This window comes from Python bivittatus, unplaced genomic scaffold (genome assembly GCF_059951505.1).
Source record: "Python bivittatus isolate LINGU-HERP-01145 unplaced genomic scaffold, Pbiv_v1 ctg000220_np1212, whole genome shotgun sequence".
Taxonomy (NCBI): Eukaryota; Metazoa; Chordata; class Lepidosauria; order Squamata; family Pythonidae; genus Python; species Python bivittatus.
The window spans coordinates 39,920,949-39,944,052 of record NW_028277048.1 but is presented as its reverse complement, the minus strand read 5'-3'; the positions used below and the strand labels follow the sequence as shown (position 1 = coordinate 39,944,052).

The window sequence follows — 23,104 nt, the reverse complement described above, 5'->3', positions numbered from 1 at the left end:
AGCACGTTACAGTAGTCCAAATGGGAGGTGGCTAGAACATGAGCGACTGTGAGCAGGACATCTCAAGTTAGAAAAGGTGTAATTAGTGCACAAGATGTAACTGTGATCTACTCTGGCCCTATCCCTGTTTTTATCATGTAAATCGTTTTTTAAAAAATCTCTTTTACTCCCTTTTACAGGACTGAGCACAATATGATTTGTTAGTGGAATAATGTTATGAGAACTTAGGTTTGAATTATCTTCTTTTGAAGGAACATTCCAGAAATGGGGGACTGTTTTCTTTTCTGCCACAATTTATCTGGCTGTCTGAATTTGCATAGTATTTTCCAGGCCACATATTGGGTTAACCATGTGCTCAAATAGAATTAGTGTTTATTTCATCCTTAAATTAGTTTTGAAAAATAAATCAAATTATTGTTGTTGTTGTTGTTTAGTCGTTAAGTCGTGTCAGAAAATTATATAACTTTGGAGACAGACTGACTACAAGAATAAGATAATTTTGGGCTTATTGATAATTATGAATATGGATAACTCCACCATCCCATCTCAGCCATGGCTCAATGTCTAGGGATATTTGAAAGGTCCAATTTGGTCTAATTGGTGTGATCAGGTTCTCCCATAGGTAAAAGTTCTAGTAACCATTTCCAAAATGAACAAGTGGTGTAGATTGCCCTGCCTTCATAAAAGAGACACATTTTCTTTCCTTTCCATCAAGAAAGTACAAGAAAACAGAGCAGGAGTTTGCTATCTTAAATTGCCTATATCAGCATTTATGAACCTTGGCAGCTTGAAGATGTGTGGACTTCAACTCCCAGAATTCATGCCGGCTGGGGAATTCTGGGAGTTGAAGTCCACACATCTTCAAGCTGCCAAGGCTGAGAAACACTGGCCTATGTAGAGGGTGCTCATTTGAAAGTAGAGTACTTGCTGGGATTCTTATGCTGTAACATTAATCTTCTTTCTAATAATTATTATTAGTCAAGGCTCTGAGCGAGTTTTTCAAACTCTGTCCAGTTTGCATTGCTACAGGAGAAGTCTGACAGAGTTCCTAATCTCTCAGTTAATTCATCCACCTGCATACTGTGCTATTATTATATTTAAGAGACTGCAAAAAATATTTTCATGCTCTAATCCTGTATAAGACACAGATCTCTCACTACCAGGAAAGGTTGGAGTAGGGCAGAAAAAATCTATTACAGATCTCTGTCTCTGTTTCTCTCTCTCTCTCTTTAAAGGAAATTTAGGAGCTGACTGCATTCTTAACTATGAATCATCTTGAAGAATGTTTATACCACAAAATGCTGAAAAATTTAAGTATGTCAAGATTCCATTTAAATCAATGGGCAAATCCAAGGTTGGAGAAGCTTTTCCTAGTCAAGTTGAAAAGGCTTGCATTCTAATAATGAATGAGGACAGAACTAAAAATGAACAAACTTACAATTGTGATTCTTCCATTGTAAGTATACAATGGGACAGGCAGGCAATGACAAAGGTAAGCATTCCCTTTGTTCAACCAATTCAAGTTTCCCCCATCAGCTTTGTTTCTAGGGACAGTGTAGAAGAGAATAAATGTTGAGGGGCAATAGCTTTTCTGATATATTTTCAAAATCACTTAGGCTAAAAGCTCACTGATTTTCTTTTTTAAAAGTGAAAAAACACTGTGTTATAATTCTCATTTTAAAATAACCTAAGTTATCGTAATGGGCAAGATAATAAAAAGAATGCAGTACTCATCTAGCTCTGTTTTATTCTTTCTTTTCTCTTTTAGTAAAGAAACTACTGTCCCTTCCAGAAATGATGGTACAAATCTGTAACTTATCCCCAAGTTTGCAAGTAGATTTTCTCCCTGGGGCATCATAGAACATTTTGAGGTTAAAGCTTCCACCAGGAAGGTCAGCAGAGAAGATTTAGCTTACTTCATTATTTTTCACAAAACATGGAAAGAAGGGCTGCTGTATTTTTACCCTTCCCTATTCAGGGCTGCATTACAACTAACCTCTAATAATATGGCTCCTGTACCTTATATGAAGCTTGATTTGTACATTTGCAGATGATTATTTATGGAGTTGGGGGAAAAAGTTGGTTCTGATCAGGTACTTTTAGTGACCACATAGATAGACCCTCTCCAAGATGATCTGTACCCAAGCTGGCCTTTCAGGTCTTCTAACAGTGCACCCATTGTCACTGTAATCGAGTCCATCCATCTTGGTGCTGGTTGTCCTCTTCTCTTTCCTTCCATCTTCCTCAGCATTACAGACTGTTCAAGGGAGCTGATTCTTCACATAATGTGCCCAAAATATGATCTTTTAAGCCGGGAAATTTCTGCCTCGAATGAGAACCTTGGATTGATTTGTTCTATGATCCACTTGTTTGCTTTCCTGACTATTCATGGTATCCTCAGGAGCCTTCTCCAACACTGAAGTTGAAAAGCATCAATACTTTTTCAATTCTGCTTCTTCAGCTTTCACTTCCATAGAGTGTCACAGGGAATACTATTGCTTTCACTGTTCTGATCTTTGTAGATATATACACCCTCTGGGGGAGATGAGCAGCATATAAATTTAATAATAAATAAATAAATAAATAAATAAATAAATAAATAAATAAATAAAATATACACATCATGATGTTTGAATATCTTTTCCAATGTTTTCACTGCTACTCTACCAGGGAAAAAAGTTAGATCCACTTAAAATAAACCAAAAATGTCTCACTGACACACAAGTATTTGCTTCAACAGGCAAAGCTCTTGGTTGGACTCTCAGATCTGGGCTGCAAAAATCCAGATATCCACAATATGGCAGCAGAGAGAAAGTTCTCTTTCTCTTTGTTGCCACTTAGTGATTGTCGGGATTTTGGTAGCCAAGTTTGTGGTTACATTGACTTGTCAAACTTTTGGCCCATGAAGTAGGCTGAACTGCCTAGAATCCTGGGAATAGGTGGCATAAAAATGGCCATCAATAACTTACTTCACAATGGAGTAAAATCTTTCTTCACTAAAATTTCCTTTTGTCCTTATTGCCTAGATTCACAGATCATGCTGAACCAGAGTTTCTTTAAACTATCATTTCTTCAACAAACCAGTAGTTAGTTTCACAGAATAGACTAACCTAAAACATGACTAGCTTCTAGTTTAGTATGTTGTGCAAACCGTGGCATGTGGCTTGTTAATGGTTCAATGTATTGTGCCCTGTTTCACACATAATCCTAAACCATAAACTATGTTTTACATACCATAAAGGCTGCGTATGGACAGCATGCTAAGCCAGAAACCACATTAAGATTTAAAGCAGTGTGCGAATATAACCTTTTCAATTTTTTTTTTCCAATCCAACAAAACGTTGGAAAGAAATTTTGTAATGGGACCCAGGTGCCTGTCATCTGCCTGCTTGTCTGTCAGCTGGAAAATACTCTGAAAACGGAACAGAATGGGATGAAATCCAATGAGAGGGAAAGAGCCAGTAAAAGAAAGAACTGATCTGGAAATAGTGTGGATCCAACCAAAGGCTGTTGGGGAAAAAAGCCTCTAAAATTCCCCCAGTGCTTCTCTATGGGACTGAGTGGCTTAGAATGCTGCTGACTGCTCCATTCTTAAGCCCCCTCCCTCCCAGTCATGTGATCCAGAGCAAATCTATTATTAAGGCATTGGAAAATGTCCATAAGCCATGCGGTACAGCAGTGCTTTTCAAGCTTGGGAACGTTAAGATGTGTGGACTTCAATTCCCAGAATTCCCCAGCCAGCATTCCCCACCTTTCTCTGCCTTGCTCTTCTTTCCAGTCCAGAGGAATGTTGGGAAGAAATTATAGAAAAGGACTCAGTCCATCAGCAGGATAACTCTATGTGGGGCTGCACTTGAAGACATCCAAAGTTACACTTGGCCCAGGACACAGCAGTGACGGTACTACAGGCGTGCCTTAGTACGTACATCCATATAACACCATGACTCTGCAAGCTGCACCGGCTTCCAGGAGATTTCTGGGTGCAATTGAAGAGGCTTGTTATTGTCCATAAAGCCCAACCTGGCACAGGAGCAGATTATTTGCAGGGCCGTTTTTTCCCCATGGTATCTGCCCATCCCATATGTTCCAATAGGGAGGGCATGTTCTGGGCCACTTCTTTGAATCCATGCTATCTATGGGGCCTTTTCCACGGTGGAACCTGCCCTCTGGAGCAGTCTCCCCAACCATATACGGCTGGGTCTGACCCTGCAGGCCTTCAAAAAGGCAGTGAAGAAGAGGCAGTTGGGCAGCGGCTCAGAATGCTGCTGACCGCTCTATGCTAAGCCCCGCCCCGCATTCCTCCTGGACACGTCATCCAGAGCAGAGCATATGCAGCCTGGCCTGTGCTTCCCAATGCCCATGTCCACGTGCATGCAAACACACAGAGACACAGTGTATATGCCCCACTCTTTTCAGGCCCTCATGGATATACATTTATATACTACACCCAGGGGTAACACATGTGATTAGACCCTCTCAGATGGGCATGCACACGCACAAGCAACATGTACATACATCCTGATCAGTCCCTAGGGAGAAAGTGCACATGCACCGAAGCAGACATACATATACACATATTCACTCAGCTGGTTACTTCATTCAATATGGATGCCTTCTGTTGATAAAGGAGTAGAAAAGTGTTCCAGAAGCCATGCTTTTGGTTTGTTTTATGAAAAGAAAATCTGATGTTTTAGATATGGACTTTATGGAGCCAGAGGAGACCACTGTCATTTGTAGCAAAGAAAATGGCTCCGTTTAAAGGGCTATCATAATGTGCTATAGGACTCTGTTACTTTCCAGCTTAGTGTTAGTATTGGTACTATCATTGTTGTGTTGTCTTTATTTTTGTCTGCTAATTTTACTAACAATTTTTTAAAAATGAAGATGATCTGATCTTGTAGTGCAGAGTTGATGAATACACAAGAGAAGTGAAGGTATAAGCTTAATTATGAATGAAAGGGTAAAATGAACTGATGTCATTTAGGTGGTTGTGGGCCCAGATTAAAGTGGGAATCCAGAGGCTGGTAACACTGCAGGTTATCCTCTAGGAAAAGGTGAAAATGTAAAAAGCAAGATCAGTTTTGGAAGGACTTGTGCAACATTCTGAATTAATGTGATTGAAGGAAAAAATATTTTGTTAGGTGACATGAATGGATAAGTGGGAACAAGACAACAGGAGTATAGAAATAGAAATTGGGTTATTCAAAGACCCAAGAATGAATGAGAATGGTCTCAGTTTGATGAGTACCTGTTTAGAAAAAGCTTTTTGTTTGTTGCAAATGTCTGATTCAAGCATAAGTCTATTCATACATACACAGAGAAAATGAATTAATCAAAAGCATGATATCAATCTCTTTTGATGAAAGATTGAGGGAATTAGTGAAGGACACAGAATCAAAGTCTAATATACTTCCCATACAATCCCACAGAACATACTATGGAAAGTATATTAGACAAAACATTATACATGAACATGTGTAAAGACTGGAATTTTATATATTGCCTTATTTCCTTTAAATACCTTGGAATAATTATTCATGTGTGTACAGTAAATATTTTAATGGTTTATTTCAGTTTAATATTGATATTAATAGAAGATTAAAATGGTTATGAGCCTATAGTGAAGAAGAAATACTACTAAAATGAATATTACTCCAAGATTGATGTCCTGTATATTGTTAGAGGGATTCCCATGTTCATACCTGCCAGTTTTTAAAAGCAGATTGATAAGATATTGAGAAGATTGTATGGGATGGCCGAACATCCCCCACCCCCCATACATCACATTTTAACTTTCACATTTTCAGCTTTATCACTGGATGTATACTTTGGCCTTAATCTCTTTATGGAAGGTATGTGGTTTTTCTTAAAAAGCTCTATGAGCACAGTTGGAAAGTTACTATTTGACCATTTTGATATCTGGACAAAAGTTTTGTTCTGGTCTAAAAACTATTGCATTTTCTACATTAAAATCTGTGAGATATATTTGGATGCTGTTGGGAAGGAAATTCAAGTTTAATTCCTCTTGGCATGAGAAATTAATACTCAGCAATAATAAACTTAGCTTGAAAACCGCTAATAAACTGTTCTTGTTTTTGAGTTAATAGGCAAATAATGGTTTTTGTACATTACATCAGTTCATTTCAAAGCATTTCCAGTGCAGATAGAATTTGGATTGTCCAACTCTGTGAAATGGCAATACATACAATTAAAACATATTTTGGTCATACAGTTTGGACTGAATGTATTAGCAGTGTCTGAAACTCCTAAATGATTTTTATTGTAAAACAGTTTGGGAAGTTTTCAAACCTATAGTTCAGTTCTATAAACAACTGAAAGATATAATTAAAATAGATTTTGGTAGTATACTAAGAATTAGGAATAAAGAATTGAAATATCTTGCTTAAAAAATAAATTGCTCAAGATTTTAAGTGAAATATGCAACTTTTGATGTTTAGATGCATTTAATTCAACAAAATATTCTTTTTCAAGTTTATTGGACACCGCAGAGGATGTATAAGGTTGGATGGCAATTTCAATTTGTGGTAAGGTGATGGAAGGGACATAGGTTCATAGATTTGAGGCTTGCCCCACAAGTATTAACATTTATACATTTGTTAATATGGTAGTCAGAAGAAGAATAAAGTTTAAAGATGTTGGACTAAATACCAAAAATGTGTAACACTGATATAAGATGAACACTGAATCTATCATTTATGGATTGTAACAGAAAATGTTGCTTTATTTTGATGGAAAGATTCTACTATACCAGATTTAAAATCTTGGATTGTTAATATATGTTCATTTTCTACCTATGAATTTGTTTATATCAACATACAGGAAAAGTAAGCCAATATCTTTTCATGTGGTCAAAGTTTGATTTGTTGTTTAAAAAGTGAATTGTTTTCTTATATCTATGTATTCTGTGATGTATCGCTTTTTTCTTTTCCTGTATTTTTGTCATGTTTTAATTACTTATTTCTGCTTTATTGTTTTCTGTAAATATTTTTTTTTCTTAGTGCCTTTGAGTCAGTCTTGACTCCTGGTGATTGCCTGGACTAGTCCCTGCAGTTTTCTTGGCAACATTTCAGGAGTGGTTTGCCATTGCCTGCTTCCTAGGGCTGAGAGAGAGAAAGTGACTGGCTCAAAATCACCCAAGCGGCTTTCATGCCTAAGGTGGGACTAGAACTCACGGTTTCCTGGTTTCTAGCCTGATGCCTTAACCACTACACCAAACTGGCTCTCTCTCTATAGTTACAGCAATACTTTTTTTTAACATCTATATAGAGAAAAAACTGTTTCAAAGAATATAGTCAAATAGGGCAAGGAATTATTGACTCTTAAGAGCCAGAAAAAATGTAAAGTGATTCAATGGAAATTAAAAAATGGTTGTGGAAGTAGATGAAGAGAGTTAACCAAAGAGCCTGTAGCAGAGTGAATGGAATCAAGCTAAAAGTGATGAAATTATTCATATGACACCAAAATGAGGGAATGCTGAAGAATGGGAGATCTGTATGCAAATAATAGTGATATGTTGAGGAGCAGACTTCAAATTAAGGCTATAAATGTTGATGCCCAAGAAAAACCTGATGGCAAGGAAGTCCATAGATGCTGAGAATATTGAAAAATTATACAGCTGCAAATAGAATAACTGGAGAAATGTTGAAATAGGGGTATGGTTTACTTATGGAATGTGTGTGAACAGTACATCCACATTTCACAACTGGAATTATGACTTATGATTGCTATTTCCCTATACAAAGGGAAGGCAGCAAGAACGAATGCAAAGATGGCAAGCGAATGAGTTTCTTAAGTGTACTTGGGAAGGTGTTGGGCAGAATTATGACTGAAACGATAGAGGAGGTGCATTGTGGCTTTATGCTGAGGAAAGGGTATGTTAGCCCATCATTGAGAAAAGCATTGCATGTCTTTTGATTTAGAAAAAATGTATGATAAAGCAGATAGGCTTGAATTATGGAATGTTTTGCACAAATATGGAGTTGTAGGTTGGTGGCTGAATGCAGTAAGAGCAATATGCAACAGAAGTACAGTATGCATGAGGATAAAGGGAATGCTTAGCAAATTGTTCAACAATGAGCAGGGAGTTGTCCTGAGTGTTTGTTCTGCTGGGTTGTAGAGGTGCCTGTTTTCCTACTGTGCTTGCCTAGAGTCATGGAGCCTGACCCTGATTAAGTTTGAGAGGGAGGGAATGGCCCAAGCTGGCTTCCATGACCAAGGAGAACGAGAACCTGGGTCTCCCTGCTCCTACTCCAGCACCATAACCACTATACCAAATAAATATTTGTTTTACTTTGGTTTTTTATATTTTTTATATTTTTAATGCATTTACTGACCGTTTTTAACCCTGTTGTTCGCTGCCCAGAGTCGCTTGGAAAAGTGAGATGGGCTGCTAATAAATGGTGTAAATAAATAAATAAGACAAATAGATACCACACTGGCTCTCAACGCTGACAAGCAGTTCCCCGATTGTTTCATGTATTTATGGATAACTGTATAGGGAATGCATGTGATCATGTTAGAGGTGTTGGTTGAAGATATTACTTGTGTATGTGTTTGGTTTTATTCTATTTTTACTGTATTTTATATTGTTTTGTTGTATTTTAATATTTATTGCTGTTTTATTGTGAACCACCCAGAGTCACTTTTTTGTGAGATGGGCGGTATCTAAATTTGAAATATAAATGAATGAATGAATGAATGAATGAATGAATGAATGAATGAATGAATGAATGAATGAATATGTAACCTTGTGTGCAGGTAGTGCTGACAGCCTGAATGATGCAACAAAAAGAATGGGCCTAAAAATTAATACATGAGGCCAAGATACTTTTGTTTAAAAGGAAAAATGGGTTATACACACATGGTAGAAACTAGAGCAAGTCAATGGATTTATGCCCCTTGGTGCTATGTTTACTAAAAATGGGGAGATGGTTGGAGAAATTTAAGATGTGTAAATGCTAATTAGAAAAGCAGGGTGTAGTGTGTGGTCTGTTGTGAGGAATGAATTGTTTTGAAAGAAGTGAAAATTCCTGTTTATACGATTATGAGCATCTTTCTGCCCAATTTCTTACCTGAAACTTATCGTTTGGTAAGTCCAGAGAAACATCATAAAAGTTTAATGCAGCAGGATTGTTATACTTTAAAAATGTATGTGGTAAAACAAGAAAACATGGGGTCAAGAATGAATGAGTGCTTAATGAATGTTGATTGAACATAAATGTATACAATCTGTATGAAAAATGTAAGGTAAGTTCATTTATGGAGAAAAAATGCATGAGAACTGAATCACAAAGCTAATAGATGAAGGAAGAATAAATGAATCAAGAGAAGGGGAAGTCCAAGAATTGTGGCTGGATGGAGTTAATGAGATGCTCCAAAAGAGAAAGGTCTGAAGCTTAAAGAATGAAAAGCATCATATAAAGCAACAGATTCATGTGGTGGAAGCAATTATAGTTAGCAAGGTTCGAAAGGTATGTTGGTGAATGGTTTTGCCGTAAACTTGATTTATGTGTATTTCCTTTTCTTATCTTATGACTTAATCGATTTGGCTTTTAATTTCTTATTGTTTGCATAATATTGCTCATCGCAAAAGAGCAGGTAATCAATGGGTATATCTGTATCTACATAAATGTGTGAATATCCAAAATGAAACCAAAGCCTAGTTTATCCATTTCATGGAAAACATTTGCAGAGTTATTGGCCGAGTCCTGACCAATGAGCCTAGCAAGCAGATCATATCATTCCAACAAGATTTTAGAAAGATGAATGAAGTTCTGTCTTTCAATTTGTGCATTTCATGTTGAGTTGCCTTAATGCAATTCCACTGAAAATAACACCTTTCTGAGAGTAGAGCCATTAAGATTAAAAAGAGGTACGTACGGGAGGGCTACAGGGCTGCAAAATTCTGGATGACCAGGAGAAGGCAGCAAAGAATTAATGTTTTTGGTTGCCCTCCTCCCTTTTGTTTTTGCAGCCCAGATCTGAGAACTCTAGTTAATAGGCTTTAGTTTTATCACCTCAAGGTTACATTCACAAGTTCTTCCTGCCAACTTCAGACTATTGCAATTCCAAACTGCCACATTGAAAAGCGTTTACTGTCCTGCTAACCCTGGGAAAAGTGTTAAATTAAAGAGGTAAAACAACACTAGTAGGAGTTACACTAGTCCCACTTACATAATTTTTAACTATGACCTGACATGAAATAATGTAGTTTTTTCTTGGGTACCCTCATATGATATGCTGAACCATAAGTGAGGCAACCACAGTTTAACCTAGCATGTTGTAAGAACTCAGCCAGTGCCATTAGATTATGGCTTAGTGTGCTGTATAAGCCTAGAAAAACATGTTGAAAAACCATGGGTAAGGCAATGATGGATAAACATGCCATCCAAAAGCCCTGAAACTAAAGTAAGATGAATGACTGCTGTGCACTTTAGTTCCATTGTAAAAAAATGTTTCTTTCCAGCTTTTTGTTTATGCAGGAGCAATTTTTTTAAAAGTGACAACTCTAAATGATAGCTGACAATTTGATAAAAACATAAGCAAGGTTAATAATTGAAACACATTTGCAACTGTTAAAAAAAATCCCAGACATTAGGTTTTGGATGCTAAAATGCCGATACTGAAAAAAGAATTCCAAGATTCTGTCAAAACGTGTTTCACAAATATTTGTAAGAGAAAATATGTTTGGACAGATAATCCCCTATTTTCACTTGGGAAGCAGAGAGCATGTGCCAGAAATGCGAGCCAGAGGAATGCCCTTGGCATCTCCTTCCATTTACATCACACAGCTGGGAGAAGGGAGAAATTGCCCCGCCCAGACCACTTAGTCCAACAAACTGCACAGGCCGTTGCCCCAGAGCTGATCTCCCCTGTACACATTGCACCGATCGGTCCCTCAACTCTGTGGCAATGGAGCATTCCAACCTCCGATGTGATTCTAAGTCACAATTTACTTACCTATGACTTGCTGAATAAGCCACAACTGGATGGGTTTGTACAAGATCCTGAGCCAAAACCAAACAAGCCGTACCAGGTCTTAGTGCAATGTGCACCCCCAGGACATTTCCATGTGTAGACGGATGGGCTAACTTGCCTTTATGTAGGCTGGATTCATGCACTGGGCTACATGGTGGCTTGTTCGACCATAGTTTGCAGAATAAGCTATGAATATCTGGCTGCAATGTATTAATCATAAATCATAGCTACCAAACCACCGCAGGTGCATTCATGCTACGAGCTCAATGAAAATCAAACAAGTCACATTATGGTTTAGCACAGTAAGTCAATCCAATCATTCATTCAATTTATTATCTAAATGATTTATAGCAACTTACAGGAGGAAAGATGTCTTTCTGCATGTTTAGCATGTATGCAGAAGATGGAATTTCAACAGGGGTAGCTTCCTTTACAGAATTTTCCTATTCTGCACACTCATGTTGCCATCTGTGTCTGACTACTCTAGCATACAGAGTTCAAATGTAAAACAAGTAACACTCCTCAGATACCAGAGTTAGAATGCCTGATTCCATTTCTTTAGGATTTTCCACAAGCCCTTTCTATACTGCAGAGTCAACATCAGGCAACCAACACTTAAGAAAATGCATTTAAGACTGTAACCATTTATCTCTTTATTACAAGGTTGTGCTAGTATACCCTCACATCTAATCTTACAGTATTGTCACAAGTCTGGCTGCAAACACTGCACATTTGGGCCCAGACTATGTTAAAACTAAGCAGATTGTAGACTAGTTAGTGTTGGGATGGAACTGCTTGGTTTGTGCTACTCTGAATTCCCCAGAAATAAATACTGTAAGTAAAAGTACTTGTTAGATTTATATTTAACCCCATACATCACACCCTCTCCTAATTTTTCGCCATAACATCCTTGTCAGGCTGGCTGGGTTGTGAGAAAGCGACTGGCCGAAAGTCAACTAGAAAATTTCCATGACTGAGGATGGTCTCAAACCAGTCTCCTCAGTCTTTCTAACCATTTGACCACTGTACTACACTGGTCCCATCAGAGACCCCTTCGAGCTGAACTTGACTTCTGATGACTTCATGGACAGGCCTAGGTAGATTTCTTGAGAATGTTGCAGAGGTAATAGGACACTGTCTTCTCAGGGGATGTTATTTCAACTTCTCAGTCTAGTTTGGAGCCCTGGGATTTTTTTGATGGCCTCTCATTCAAATACTAATGAAATCTGAGCCTGTTTCACTTTCTGAGACTAGATGAGTTAATCAGTTCAAAGTCTCTAACAGACCATCGGTTGGATCTAGGCTGACATTAAAATCAGATGGGTAAGCTAAGCTCAGTTGGTTTTAATGAGTTTACTCTAAGCCCAACACAGATCTACCATGTTGTCTAACTCTGATGCATCCAGTGACCAAACTATAACCCAGTTTAAAGCCCAGTACCCACTGCACCTCCCAATTTGCTGCATCCAGCTCACAAGAGGTTGCCAGCTACAGGGGTATGAGCACTACTTCTGTTCAGTCACTGGTCTCCAGCTGCCAGCAAGCAAATCTGAATAGCAAACATCACACACTAAAAATACAGTTTCTTTCCTCATTATTTGACCAGCGGATGAACCCCATCCGTTTTGCCTGCTTCCTATATTAGCTGCACCTGAAGCTGCCTGTCAGTTACTTGCATAGCTTCAGCGCAAGATGTGGCTTACAGGAAACGGTGTTCATCAAAACACCCCACATGCTCTGCCAAAACACTCAAGAGCTTTTTAGGGTTCTCTGTTCAGATCAGTCAGGGGTTAGATGATCTGGAGAAGGGAGGGGGAACCTGCAAGCTTGGATGAGCTCAAAACAAGTTGCAATTAAGTTGTTTTTAATATACTAGCAATAATGCACTTTGCACAAACTGCTAACCACCAATGATTAAACGTATTAAATATAATTAGGGTTGCCAGAGAAACAGGAAGATTCATCTCATAACCACTGACATATTTATGATACAGGAAGTGTGGCATAGTGCAGGAGCTGCGAGAGCCATATTCCATTTTATGGTTTGGTACTTTTTTCAGTTTTGAAAAATCTGTTGCAATTGACAAAAGATTACAGAACAATTATATCCAAACAACCTCAAGTCTTGTCCACAATTCGCTAACCTAAGTCCATTTGACTCTAGAGTGTCTTTTCTCTTGCTGTTTTTGTTTTTTTTTGTTTTGAGCAGAAGATCGGTAGACAAGAACCTGTTTGGTTTCTTTTTCTATCTCAAACCTTAATCTGAGATTCAGAAATCCAGAATTTTCTCTCTTAAGTTGGGAATAAATGTAATAAACCAACTCATGAGAAACAGATGAAGCAGGGGATGGGAACACAGCATCTTTATTTTGAAAAATAAAAGGGTTTCCCCCCCTCAATTTTCCCCATTTCTCTCTACCTTTAAATTAGGAATAAATGTAATAATCCAACTCACGAGAAACAGATGAGGCAGGGGATGGGAACATATTTTTATTTTAAAAAAAATAAAAGTTTTTCCCTTGAGTTTCCCCCAATTGCTTAAATTTCCACTGGGAAAACAAAATCTGTTCTTACAAACCATAACTCAACACACTTACCTGAAGGAAATCTGATTTAGTTAAATGGCACTTGTTTCTGTATAGATATATGTTGCCATATTATTGCAATAGCCTACCACTGGTTTATATTTAACAAGAAATTTGGCTGAGGAAGAAAGCAAGCTTGATTTTTAAAAAATGAAGTATATTTACATGTAGGAGAGGAAAAAAAAACAGTGTTTGGGGGTTGCTTTTGAGCAGCTCTGTTAAGTCAAATCAAGCCATTAATCAGACAGATTACTGCCACTGTGTTGATTTTTATCCTTCAACATTTTTTTGAAACAGACTTTGTTCAGTTTCCATGAACTGTTGTTCAATGTTGTAACACGATTAAAGTCCTCCACTCTTTCTGAGAGGTGCAGGCACGAGTCAAACACCCACAGTCCAATCCAAGGTGTGCTTCTTGGAAAGCATGTCCTGTCTTCAACTCATTTTTCTTCAAGAAAGGATTTTTTCCCCTAGCTGGCATCTTTGATTGCACAAATGGGAATTAGCATTAATTCCTTCATGTTCTCATTTGCTTTGCAGCAATGGGAAGGCTGCCTTAAGCATGTATTATCTACCGCAGGGCAAGATGAAACCATCCCAAAACAGGGAACTGTAATCTCCTTGGCACCAGGTTCTCATAAGAATGTCTCCCCTTCCCCGCAACAGGACCCAGTAGTCCCTAGAGCGTACTTCAACCTTGGTTGTAATTCAGACCTAATGCAGCCTCCACACGTCTAGAGCTCAGGCCCAACTTTGCTGGTTGGGGCTCTCAATGAATTCCCCTCCATGCTCCCTAGCTCAGGGATCAAACCCATGCTTAGCAAGCAGGAAGTCCCAAGCAGCCTTCTTGGAGAAACTGCCGGTACCGACAACGCTGAGTTAGAGAAACCAACGCTTGCTGAGGTACAGGCAAGCACCTTACAATCTGCTGATCAGGCCTTATCCTTGAGACATCTGGTGGAAGGGTGAGTTTCTTTTCTAGATAACTTTGTTTCTCAGAAACATATATTACTTTAGGATTATGAAACGTCCTCTGAACCGGTGGTTTCAGTTACCACAGCTCGACCGCATTCTTTGGGGAAGACTGATCTGTCACATGGCTTTCTTCATAACCTTTCCAGCAAAGGAGCTGCCACTGCCCACTAACTGTGCCATGTTCTTTATCGCTGCATGACATGCAGGGGTAGGCAAAAGGTTGCTTTGTTTGTTTAATGGTAAGCAGCACCCTGGTGACTATTGTTGGAAAACTAGTTGGAACGATTTGAGAAATGCTCACCTATGTAAAGTTCACATTCTGGCACAAGCCCCAAATGAAAGTGCAGAGCACCCACCGCATTCATAGAAACAACTTTTAAGGCTTAGATGTCACAGGCAGTGGAGAAGGAAGCCTTTTACTACTATTTCATCACAATGATTCGTTATATTTAAGATTCCTTAAGAAGTTAAACCTGACTTTTTAAGGAAATAGCAATGTTTCATACTACATATGGAACACTGTGATCAAGATTCTGAAGCAAAATATCGTGTTCCAGCCCATTATGTATTAACCAGGTTGGTGATAATGAATGTGTGCAGCCCCTCCCTCTTTCCTGCACTGTTTCAGAAATCGTTTCGGAGCAAAACAGCTTGCCTATCATCTGCAAGTACAGCTTTTGAGGGCTCCCAGAGAATTTCAGAGGTCATGAAGTACAGTTTGAGACACCACAAGGTTATTACCACATGAGGCTATCTTGCCCGCATCCAAAAAGCAAGCAACCAGGCTGACAACTCAGACCGCACGTGTAGCAGCCAGACCTCAGGAGCACCAAATCTTCAATAAAAGGACTCCAAACCACCTGTCATTTTTGGAAAGGTTTATAGACCTTTGCAACGACTGTATGACACAGAGTTTGCCTTCCTCCTCTCTCTTGTTTCTGAAGGCACAAAGGTGCCTGTCAGGGGCCAAGGCCCTCCTGCTTCACAGCTAGGCTTTGCAATCCAGACCTAGGCCAGCTGCAGAACATCAAATGCACTTTCCACATATTTCCATTTAATATTTACATTCAAGCAATTCATAATAATTGGAAGCTTATAGTTTAGACATTTCTAGTAGCAGCAATTTCTATAATAGCTTGTTTAGCTTTAGATTATTGGGGGGGTTGCACATTGAGATAGCAACGTGTTAACAGTATGTGTGTGTGTGTGTGTGTGTGTATACACACACACACACACACACACACACCTTATATATGCAAGGAAGGGATGGACCTGCAGTTTTATGAAAAAAGGAGCAAGGAAATCAAAAACAGAAGTGGCCTTTAAAAAGGGAAGAAAAGAAAATATTCTGATATAGCTTTTTTATATATATATAATATATATGTATTTAATATAATTATATATATATATATAGGGCAATCTAGGGAACTCCATAAATCTAGGCTTTTTATATTTCATTATATAAATACCTACAAATAAATATAATTGCATGACCCACCTGGGGAGGCCTGCCTTCAGTTCAAACAATACATTTTTAGCAACACCACATACAAACGGGAGCATGAACCACTGAACAAGTTAGCACTGTTAAAATATAATACTATAGAACTCCTCTCCCGTGAGTTAACTGGGGAGCCGGCGCCCCTCACCGCATCCTGAGGCCCGAGATTTTGACAGGCCAGAACAGCCTTGCAGGAAACCCTCAGTCCTGAAGGCGAAGCAGAAGCCTTGCTCCCTACCCTCCCTTCTTCCAGGCAGCAACGTGTGTTTGATCTCAAGAGGACCTGCTCTTGGCGCAGTGCCAAAGAGGTTGTCTGGACAGAGCAATATCTTAGGGGAGGAGTCAGGCTGCCAAGGGAGAGCGCCAGGACCCTGCGCCTCAGCTCCTCACACGGTCACATATTCCTTAAAGGTCACCGTCAGGCAGTTTGCCGTCACATCAGTAATTATTATATTCCCAAAGAAAGGCTTGAACTCCTGCACAGGCTCCTCTTCCTCCTCTTCCCCCTCCGCTTCAAAGTGCTCCCCCTGCTTCTGAGGCTCTGGCCCCAACTGTTCTGCTGGCACTGGCACAATCTCTGGCTTGACCTGCACCAGGCCCGGCTCTCGGTCCCCCCGAGCCTTGACGCACCGTAAGTCTATGGGCTCATCTAAGTCGGAGTCCAACAGGATGACCTCTGGCTGAGAGGTGGGAAAGGCAGGGGGCTCCAGTTTCTCTGGGGCAGGAGAGCTTAGGCAGGTGGGGGCACTGATGCTCCGGGAAGTGAGGCGCTTCTTGCCACTCTCCTTGTCTCCGTGGGGCTCAGAAAGGCAGCGTTTCCGGGACCCACCATAGCTGGGTGAAAGGCTCAGTCCTGGGGCAGGTGAGGTCTGCTCCTGCTGGCTGGAATCCAGGGACCAGGGAACCAGGTTGGGCTTGGTGGTAAGCTGCAGAGGCTGCTGCTCGGGAAGGGGCAGCTCTTTGCTGGGGGCCACAGTCTTGGAGGGGCTGCCTCCTAACTCAGAAGGAAGCTGACTGGCCTCTGTGCCGGATTTCCCTTTGAGACCGCCACCCAGCCATCTGTCCTCCACAGGCTTTTTCCAGGACTCCTGCCTCTCCTCAGATCCTCTCTTAGTAGTCCTTTCCTCGGCCACCCGCTTCTTCGGTGGCTCCCCAGATTTAATCTTTACTGCCTGCATGCCATTCTCCATGTACTTGCTCATGACAATCACAATGCGTCCATTCTTATTTTTATTCTTCACAATCTTCATTTTGCCACCAATGCCATTGCTGGTCACGCCCTCCCGGGAAGATGGTGGTGGTGGCCCTGTGCCACTGGAGAGGTTCTTCTCTGCCCCACTCTTTCCTTCAATCCCACTCAAACTCTTGACAGGGTTCAGCAAATTCTTTGTGGAGCCATGGGACCACTTGTCTGACTGGGACATTAACGGGCTTTTGCTATGATCCAAACAGGCCTGTCCTTGTTGTGGCTCCTTGCTGTTGGGCTGGTAGTGGGGTTCATACATCTTGGGGTCCGGCTGATAGTGGTGGTGCTTTTTGCTGTTCAGCTGATAGTAGTACTTCCCTTTGCTGTGCGACGGGTGTTTGATGCTGCTCCCCTTGCTGTTGGGCTGATATTGATGGTGCTTCTTGCTGTTGAGTTCATATTGATGCTGCTGACTTTTGCCTGAGCTGCTGAGATCCAGCTTGGGCCTGTTCTCCACGGCTGGGTCCTGCAGGCCACTGAGGATATTAGAGCGGCGTGCAAAAGACGGCAGCTGCACGGGGGAAAAAATACATTAGAAATTTCAGAAAAGCTTCAGGAATTGATCAGAACAAGCATCTGGCCTAGCAACACAGAAGAGTCTCTGCAGTCATGATAAAGAGGTGCTCTTGTAGCCTTTCCCTAACAGAGCTATATCGGAAAGTAGAAGAAATAAGATATTCTTTCACTCAATCCCCTTTTTGAGCACAAGGGCAAAACGCTATGTAAGCGGCATATGTGGAAAGCCAAAGAAAGGAAGTAGCCAGGAACGCAGATGAACAAAACATGCTACCGGTTGCAGCTGCATACCTCCTCTCTGGCTAGTTGTTTCTTGGCCCTGTGCTTTGCTAATCCCTACCGCTGAACTAGGCGCCATCCTTCCTATCCAGAAGGGTTTGCTCTAGAGAAGGCAAGGCAGTGAGTTGTGGGCAACAGGATTCCTTCTGCTGCAAACTTCCAAGAAATCTTTTAAATCTGGAAGACGTAGTTATGGACTTTCGGGATCCAGCCTGAGCCTGATGAACACTGTGCCATATCAGAGTTGACACTAGCCAAGAGGCCTTGTGAAGCCACTGTTAGGAAGTGTGCTGGCTGTAAAAGAGAAAGGGTGGGTAGAACAGGGCTTCCTAAGGCATTTACAATTAACAAGCCAAGTGTGCATATGGGTCTCCCAGAACATGATGAAACCAAGATGAAATTCTCCCCCTGGGATATGCACTAGAAAAGGAAGGGAATATTAATTAATTGAAGAAAAACAAACTAGACACCAACAAAGCCTCTTTAAAAAAAAAAAGTCAGCCTATTCAGCAAGATTCCACCTTCAGAAGTCAATAACTTTCAGTTTTAGTATAGATTGTTTCATTTCATCCTGATGAAAGAAAAGCAGCACAACTGACTGAATTTACCTGAACTACCAGTGGCTTTGGTTTTGGTCCTCGCTTGCGGTATCCCATAAGTTGCTCTTGCCTCTCCCTAAAGAAAGATTTAAAAAATCAGCAAAGATACAATTAGAAAAGCTCGACCTCAAAATCACATCGGAGAGTAAGGAAAGGGTAGCCTTTATCGTGCTAGTTTAACACAGGCACAAGATGAAAATGACTATTGTAGGCAGACTTCCCGGGAGTAAGCCTCAGTGAATAACAGTGTGTCTTCTAAGGAAAGACACACAGGACGGGGCTGTGTGTTTATAGCAGAGCAGCAGGAAGAATCTACAGGAAACACAATGAAACACCGAAAGGTCACAGGAATTAATACCAGTCAGTAAGCATGGCTCCCTCAAGGGCCTGCGCTATAGAGACCAATGACATCCAGAAATAAGCAGGAAGGGAGGGGGAATTACATGAGTCCTTTCACACAGCGCATATCTAAACGGGCAGATCAGAAGGTAGAAAAGCCAAGATGGGGGTTATGTCAGACTTCAAGACACAGGAGTGAGCTACGATAACAGGCATGCACACTCCAAATATAAATCGCCAAGAAAGCATCAATGTCTTCTGAAGATCTACAAAGACGTGGGCAAATCTGAAAAGAAGTTTATATTCCCCACAGAGCCCAGAATGTCTCCAGTGCTGCTCAGAGACATTCAAAAGAACCATTTTAGATTTCAACTAATTTTATTTTCTGCAAACCATTCATCTAATCTGCTCAGGTCCTCAGGTTCCCCACTTTCACTTGAGCTGAAACAAGAACCTCTTCTGAAGGGAGCTGCACCTTGATTTATAAACCAGCTACTGTTTTGTGAACCACCTGAATCCGAAACATCAAAACACACTCTGAGCCTGCCATTCTAAGCTCACTGATAACTGCTGCTTTACACATATCCTCAAAAGTAAGTCCCAACTTGTTCCACAAAGCCTCCATCAGCTTCAGTTTTGTTCTCAACCGAACAACCAGCTTTACTTGGAAGCAAAGAAGCTTAAAGTGTGCAAGGCGGTCCTTCCGACCTACTGGAAAACACAGCTGCTTACACCCAAATAAAATCATTTAGAATATGAAAAACTATTCCTTACTTCTATTGCTTTGGCCCACTCACTCTTTGCCATAGGAGGCATTCCTCTTTAATTCCAAATCTGTATTTTTTTGTTTTTTAAAAGACACACTAATAATAAAAACTAAAGTCTCCCCAGGTTAAACTTGACTCTTGGTGACCTCATGCACATATCCCTGCCTTTGTCATAGTATCAATATACTAGTGGTTTTCCAGTGCCTTCTGGGATGATTTTCATTTTCCCAGTCTAACCCCAAACCCTGGTATTTCCTGGTGGTCTCCCATCCAAGAACTAGCCAGTACTTACTTTTGAGGTCAGCGAAGTACTGTCACTTAGTTGGGTCACATTAAGAGTAACAATACCCAAGAATGCCATATAAAAAAAGCAGGTCAGCTCCAAAAGATGGATCAAGATCTTGCACAACAGCACTGTATTTGCATGAAACAGCAAACCATACAAACTTTGGCCCAGAACAAGAACGGGCTGCAGCAGTGTAGGAACTATCAGCAGCAAGCATCCAACTGCCCACCCAGGCACTGCCAAGGAGCCAGGACCGCTGCAGTAGGAGGCAGGCAGGCGCTGCACTGGATGCTAATCACCTCATTAGGATTCACATGATAAGGCGCTTCTCCACACCGCGGCCTCAGAGGCTGCTCATTCGCTGACAGCAGGAAGGGAGGGGATTCTGCTCCCCCTCCCGGTTTGCTTAACGGCAAATTAACCAAATTATCGACCTAATGCAGGGAAGGGAGGTCGCCCCCCGGCCCGGTGCGGCCTTCGCTCACCAGGGCTGGCCGGAGCCGCAGAAATGAGGCGCAGATTCTCGGCGCGTCTGAGCTCGGGGGACCTACGGCTCCCGGCTCTCCCGTTTGCATCCTTTGCAAGTCCAAGAGGAACAAGGTTGTGCCGCAGCCTCCGAGCAGGATAGGGCATGCGGAACGTCCAGAAGGGGCTCTGGCAGCAGGCAGCATTTTAGGAGCCCGGGAAAAAGAAGAGTAAGAGGATCGCCGCCGCCGCCGCCAGGCCTGAAGACGACACTTGCCTCGGGGTCAAGATCCTGCAGGAAATGAGGCGCCCGCTACCAGGGACAGCAGGAGCGGGGGCACCCCAGCCCAGCCCAGCCCAGCCCAACCCTTCGACCTACTCTACGCTCCTCCTAGGCCTCCCCAGGCTCCGCCCGGCACGCATTTTGCGAGCTGCCGTCGAGACGGGGTGAGGGGCCTCTTTCGCGGGCAGTTTTGTAGCCGCGATTCCTCCCCGGGAGGCTTGGCAAAAACTGCCAAGCGCAGAAGCAGCAGGGCGCGGGCGGCGCACACCCGCCGCCGCTCCCTTCCGTCACGTGCAGGCGCCACAAGCCAGCAGCGAGCTCAGCCAGGCAACTTCGCGCTGCAAAGGAAGTCCCGCCACGCAGCGAAGAAGGGGTTAAAGTGAAGTTCCGTAGCATGCAGCGCGACTTGCACAAGGCTGCCACGCTCCCGCCGACCTGCCCCGCAGCCGAAAAAGGGGGCAGTTTCTTCCGTGGTCGCAGGCTCCTTCATCCCCGCTGCAGGAGCTGTTTGGAGGCTTCCCTCTCCTCCGAAGGAGACAGATCGGGGCAGACTTCCCCGCGCCAGCAACCCCACGCTCCCTTGGCTAGGCAAGCACTCACCTGTTTTGAAAAGCGATTAGCAGCCTGGGATCCAGGATATTTTCCTCCGGCTCCCACGTGTTATATCTTGCAAAAGATTTAAAAAAAAAGGCATTACTGATATATTTTAAACATTAACAATAGCTTAGCTATGTATACAGCAATACTACATTTGGGAAAGGAGCCCTTATTTGCAGGCACCTCTGCGCGGTGGGGCCATTTTAGAGGTTGGCTGCATTAGCCACTGCCCCCCTCCCGTTTTCTAGGACCTGTTTCAAAGTGCGCATTCAGGACTGCCGCTAACCCGAGAAGGGGGATGGGTTGGGTGAAGGGAGAGAGGATATGCCGATCTGTTTATTTAGCGCAGTTATTATTCCAGAGGAATTCCACGCATATTACAGAGAACGGGGTTCAAAGCCCCGCCGATCCCCTCAGGGAGCCAGCCAAAAGGACTCCTAGGCTTAACCGCCCCCCCCCGCGCGCTATTTCTAAGCCTGCCGGCCTCTTTACCCCCCTCGACAGGCTTCGTCATTTTAGACATCGACCCCCCTCCCCCCCGCTCCATAACCCCTAGTTCATCTACAGCTCCCTCGATCCGGCAGAAGTAGCAGAGTGGAGGGTCGGTCAGGTTAAATGCAGTTTCACTGCCAGCAGGACAGCAACCTGGTGACCGTGATCGCCTTCCCCGCCCTCTTCATCCCGAACTAGATTCAAGGATTTCAAGCATGGGTGTTTTTAAAAAAATGGGCTTTCCCCTCCCCCTCCCCCCGATCTCCGGAGCTGCTCGGTTCTGCAATATGGAGCCTGCTTTCCAAGGAAAAGGAGCCATTTTCTGCAACTGCTGCACATCAGTCCGCCTTGCCTTCCTCCCCTGAAGCTGCCGGTTCTGCACCCCCCCGGCCTCCTCCTCCTATTCTGCCGCCTCCCCAGTTAATGAGCTCTCCCTATTTAATCCATGCATGAAAACGGAGGCATTTTTCGGGTTCCTAGAGCGTGGCAGAATATTCGCGGGGGCTGGGTCAGACATTGGAGCCCGCGTTAAGGACACCGGGTCCTTACAGCGCCCGATTCTCCTCCCGGGACTTACTTGGAGGACCAGCCCCTCCATTTGACAAGATACTCCGCTCGGCCCTGCAAGAGAAGGATAAAAGGCGTCAGGGTCCGGAGAGATCGCCAGAAGGCTGCCCTCGACCTCCCTTCGGCTGTTCTCCAGCTTCCACCCGTGAGCTTCGAGACTCGCGGCTCGCTCACCTTCCGGATCCGCTGCTTTTCGATGCTTTCCACCGCGAAGACATGCTCCCCCACTACCGCCGGCAGCTCCATTTTTGCTGAATTTTTCACGGGGGATGCGATCGGGAGGAGGGGAGCCCGGGCTCGCGTCCGGCAGACAGACGAGTCTTCCTCGCCGCTCGCTTCGCCTTTCCAGACGACTGAGCTGCAGCCTTTCGCAGCAGCGCAACTCATGCAAATCCCGTTGGGGACGTCAGAGGAGGCGGGGACCTCGCTGCCTGTCAAAGGGGAGCGCGGCTAGACTATTGGCTCGGCGTTGTCGAGGGCTGGGAAAGGGGGAGAGGGAGAGGACGTGAGGGAGGAGGGGCTGAGGGGTGGCTTTACCCCCCTTCTCCTTTGCAGGCGCTGGTGTGTATGCGTGCTAGCAAAGATTTGGCTGCTCCGTTGCTCAGCAAA

At 42.6% G+C, this 23,104-nt stretch overlaps 1 protein-coding gene across 2 annotated transcripts; it reads right to left on the bottom strand.

Moving 5' to 3' along the window:
* Window positions 1-15,759: 15,759 nt before the first annotated feature.
* Window positions 15,760-22,890, bottom strand: CBX4 (chromobox 4). 2 transcript variants are annotated; one of them, XM_007423357.4, is made up of 5 exons: window positions 22,670-22,890; window positions 22,506-22,549; window positions 21,440-21,505; window positions 18,709-18,775; window positions 15,760-17,816 (listed from the first exon to the last, which is right to left on the bottom strand). In XM_007423357.4, the coding sequence occupies exons 1-5, from the start codon at window positions 22,880-22,882 to the stop codon at window positions 16,446-16,448; spliced, it is 1,761 nt and encodes a 586-aa protein (XP_007423419.2). In that variant the 5' UTR covers window positions 22,883-22,890; the 3' UTR covers window positions 15,760-16,445. The 2 variants fall into 2 exon arrangements, with proteins under 2 accessions (XP_007423419.2, XP_087994522.1); XM_088138396.1 differs by lacking the exons at window positions 21,440-21,505; window positions 22,506-22,549; window positions 22,670-22,890 and adding an exon at window positions 20,577-21,427.
* Window positions 22,891-23,104: the final 214 nt, after the last annotated feature.